We start from the raw sequence: 4,417 nt of genomic DNA, 5'->3' as shown, positions 1-4,417 counted from the left end.
AGGGCAAAAACAGCTCAACGCGAGAGGCACCAAGCGAACAGCGCGGGAGAGGAACGCGTGAAGACCGACGCCGTCGCGATTTACTGCCTATCGCGCACGAACCAACGGACGCCCATACAACTGAAAAGACGAGACGAGACGTGGCGAATGGACAGTCTCCAGCGCCCTCCTCCTGAAGTGGCGCCCCTCTGCCTCTAAACTGCCCAAAACCTCAGCTTCACTAGCCCCAGCCTCCGACGACGATGCCTAAACGCGCCGGGAAGAACGAACGAAGCCATCAGAAGCAGCGTGATGCACCGAGCCGCCCCGGAAGGCGAGCCGCTGCGAGCCTCGCAGACGGAAACAGCGATGCTGGGCTGCCCTTTCCCCCCAACCCGTGGCAGCCAACCCCAGGCTTGCCGACGATAGAGGGTGAGCACGCACAACTGAACTTAATCGCGACTAACGCGAAAGAATAACACCGATAGACACTCCGGAAGTGACGCAACAACCGTCGGCACAGGACCAGGTAGAGGGCCCAGGGCAGGGGCTCGTCGCAGACGGACCAGCACAGACCGACGAGCAAGACGACACGCGAACGGGGGCTAACACCGCGGAGAACGCCGTCGCGGTGGAAAGCGCGGTACAGAACGCGGACGCTCCCGAAACAAACGGAGAGGTGAACCTACACTTACCTATACCGCGCTACAACCCTCTAACCACAACGAGCTTGCTCGGAACTAGACCACCTCGACGCCAGCACCGGGACGTCACCAGAAAAACGGCCAGCTGGCGTCACTCGGGGTCGAAGCCATAACGACGCAGGAGCCCATGCCCGCCTCGCCGGCCGTAAGCTCGCAGCGTTTGGTGAGCGAAACGAGGAAGCGCAGGCGTGTGTCGGAGGACGTCGGGAACGACGGCGAACCACTAGTCACCAACGTTCGCCAGGATCCCGGAAGACAACTTACTGCGGCGCGTACACCGGCGATGGGTGCCTTCGTTGTTGGACCGCTGGCCGATTACGGCCTTGGAGCCTGGGGCCACCTCCCCGACTATGGCACCGGTTGCAACATCGAAGACAGTGGCGTCAGCTACGCCGACGATGAGGAACTGCGTGACGAGATGGCCGTCGACCACGAACCCGCCAATGACGACGGCATCGTCATCGGTCACTTCGACGAAGATGTCCAGGCGATGGCCCGGAGCGCAGCGCGTCCCGGCCCCCAGCTCGGATGTAAGACTACCTGTCCAATGAGGAGTAACACAGCTAATCTATCTAACAGTTGGGGCCAGCCCGTACTGGGCAAAGGATCTGAACGTGAACGTGGCGTCGTCAACGTCCGCGCATACACGCGCTCCCTCGCCAGAGCGAATCGAGCGTACCGAGGCTCCGAATGGCCACCAGCGTGCGCCCACGCCCGCTTTGATCACGTTCGACGGAGCCCCGCCCTCAGCTCCGATCAGGATCATTACCAAACCACGAGCGGAGCGCGGCAACGACATCTTTGACATGGACGTCCAGCTTGACCCACCCATGCCTCGCCGCCGTCTCGAGAGTCGCTTGCAGTCGCGCAGCAGCTCACCCGACAACTTCCAGCAACGTGTCGAGGGCCCGCGCGCTGGCCCATCCTTGCACTCCCGGCACTCCACGATGCGCCCCCAGAGCCCGGCCTACGCGGCGTCGCAGACTCCGGAAACGTTTGCGCTGATCGAAATCCCGAACGGTGCGACGAAGCGCCCGGACGACGACTGGCCGCCGGTTGAGGGGGCCGACGCGTTCTCGAAGGCGGAAGGTATGTCGCCTAAGCAACATCAGACCTGGGCGCAAATCGGGAAGAACGAACCCGCCCTGCTTCTCTTCATCCCGCGATGCGGCTCGGATGAACCTGGGACGGAGCTACGTATATCGTCCATGCACGGGATCCTCGAGAACTACGTCGAGTTCGAGGACAACGATACCGATACCGGCACCATCATGGCGGCATGCGCTCACAGACCAACCGGACAGCGTAACCAAGCTCCTCGTTATTTCCTCATGCATAACATCACGTACGGTCTGCGCGACTACCTCCTCGCCCTCAAATGGCTCTCGACGCGCGAGGGCACCTTTGGCTTCGTCACCCTTGACGCAAACAACCCGTACTACGCCGGCTCGTGGCGCCAGCCCAACCGTCTCGGCGCCCGCAAGCGCAACAACGAAGGCTATACCGCGGTCTTCCACCGCGAGCTCCGGAAGCCGGCCCTCCGAGTCCCGATCTCGGGCATCTTTGCGACGGACATCGCTAAGAGTGGCAAGTGGCAGTTTTTCACCGTCGATAGCGCATACGAGGAGATGCTCAGGACGATGAAAGTGAAGCACCTAGCAAACATCACGAACGGCGAGCCAGACCCTATCGTCCGTCTGTTCATCGAGGCTCCGACGGCGGACCCAGCGGAATGGGAGAAGTTCCGCAAAATCCTGCACGCGCACGACTTCGGAACCCCTGCGACTGGGAAGCCCGAGCCCTTCACAGGCAAACTATGGTGCGCTTACTGTCACTCCGTGGATCATCCCGTCGGCCTGTGCGATTTGCTAAAAGTCGAGGGCTGGCACGACGTGATCCCCGGCTCTGTCGCGATAGCGGACCAGAACGGCGGACAAAAGAAGGCCAACCGAGATGCGGATCGCGGACGCCAGGAGAAGCGCGGAAACGGACGCGACAAGGGTAAAGGCAAGGCCGTAAACCGCAAGTAGACGACCCATGTCCTGCGTCGTGTTTTGGACGGACTAATGCCTATACACGCACGAGGACTATAGCCTGCACCCGCGCACTATATACCATATACTTCCTCTTATCATCCAGTCCTGCTCTACCTCGTGTCCCGACTTACGCGCTGCACATCCACCGATGCCTCACTTCTTGCGTCACTATACCGTGACTATCCTGACCTCGATACGATATCGCTACTCTATTACGATCGCACGCGCCCGACCCCTTTCTTGACGACGTACCCTCGACTCTGTATCTCGCTTCGCCTGTCTAAGGCTGGTATACAAACCTGACAGTGTCTATGTGTACTACCTATCTTTAAGCTGCGAATGGATACACGCTTTATTCGCGAAATACTGCAGGCCCACGAAATAACCTAGAATACACCCAGAATGTACCCTCGAGCTCCCCCCAGTCGCAAAACAAATTGGGCGAAGGAAGTGCAATAGCGGGGTGCACCGTACTAGCAAGGAAGTCCCACTACGACCGATACCATTGCTACCAACTTGATCATAGCTCCCTATGAGATCCGAATTCATGTCTATACTAATCAGACATCGGCACCCGAGACGGCCCAAATTTACTGACTGCGCAAGCGGGACAGGAAAGCCGAGGACGGCGCTGAAGTCTTCTTCTCCCAGCGAGGGTACTTCGAGACTTACCCTCGGCCGAGAGGCCGAAGTCGCTCTGCTACTGGGTAGCATCCGACAGGTCACCTGAGAGACTCAGGAGTAGTCTCCGACCACCGCGCATCGTTGTAGCGGTGGAATTGTAACGCAACGGCATCATCATCCAAACTAAACACACCACATACGGACGAACGCACGGCAAACGGCATAAGCGACCCCCGCCGGAGATGGCGAACGGCGTCCCCTTTCCACAGTGAACCAGATGAACTGACGGGGGAAAACGGAGAGAGGGCTGACCTCGACACTGATCGACCAGATCGGAGACTGGCGGTCGAGAGTCTGAACCAACCAGCTAGTCAAAACACTGAACACAACGCGAGGTACGATACGAGCCACAGGAGCGGAAGGAAAACGAAGGCGACCTTAAAAGTCGGCTCACTCAACATTAACGGTAGAGGCACAACCTCGGGAACATCGAATAACAAATGGAACGCGCTAAACGCTTTGATGCGCGAACAGCGAATAGGTATCATGGCAATCCAGGAGGCCCACCTGGATGACGAAACGGTACAAACCATACACCGCCTTTACGGACGAAGAATGAAAGTTCTGTTCTCCAGCGACACAGACACCACAAATGCGCGAGGCGTCGCCTTCGTACTAAACAGGGAGATACTAGTAGACATAGCAGGAGCAGAAATGACAACCTTGGTCCCAGGAAGAGCGGCAGTACTCTGCCTGACATGGCACGGCCAATCGAGACTGGAGATCCTTAATGTATACGCACCGAACCAGCCCAGCGAGAATGAAGGCTTCTGGGAGAACCTGTCGGCTCTATACATAACAAGGCATAAACCGAACGTTGTACTGGGGGACTTTAACATTGTCGAAGACTCCGTCGACAGACTACCACCCAGGGAAGACAACAACACGGCGGTAGCGGGTCTGCAAGGCCTAATGCGTGACCTTGGACTAAAAGATGGGTGGCGCGAAACGGAACCTAAAACACGGGACTACTCGTTCCCTCAACGAGCGGCAACGTCGCGGTCACGTATAGAT

At 58.4% G+C, this 4,417-nt stretch overlaps 1 protein-coding gene across 1 annotated transcript; it reads left to right on the top strand.

The window, feature by feature from the left end:
* Window positions 1-242: 242 nt before the first annotated feature.
* On the top strand, window positions 243-2,713 carry B0H18DRAFT_1120917 (uncharacterized protein; the record flags this gene model as incomplete). The annotated part of the gene is made up of 4 exons (XM_048034232.1): window positions 243-411; window positions 468-658; window positions 724-1,213; window positions 1,263-2,713. 4 exons carry the CDS (start codon window positions 243-245, stop codon window positions 2,711-2,713), a joined length of 2,301 nt encoding a protein of 766 aa, XP_047891283.1.
* Between the last annotated feature and the right edge of the window lie 1,704 nt (window positions 2,714-4,417).

Source organism: Fomitopsis serialis (genome assembly GCF_022376445.1).
Source record: "Fomitopsis serialis strain Sig1Antser10 chromosome Unknown B0H18scaffold_54, whole genome shotgun sequence".
NCBI lineage: Eukaryota > Fungi > Basidiomycota > Agaricomycetes > Polyporales > Fomitopsidaceae > Fomitopsis > Fomitopsis serialis.
Note: the sequence above shows the minus strand (reverse complement) of the source record. Positions and strands in the feature narration are given on the sequence as shown.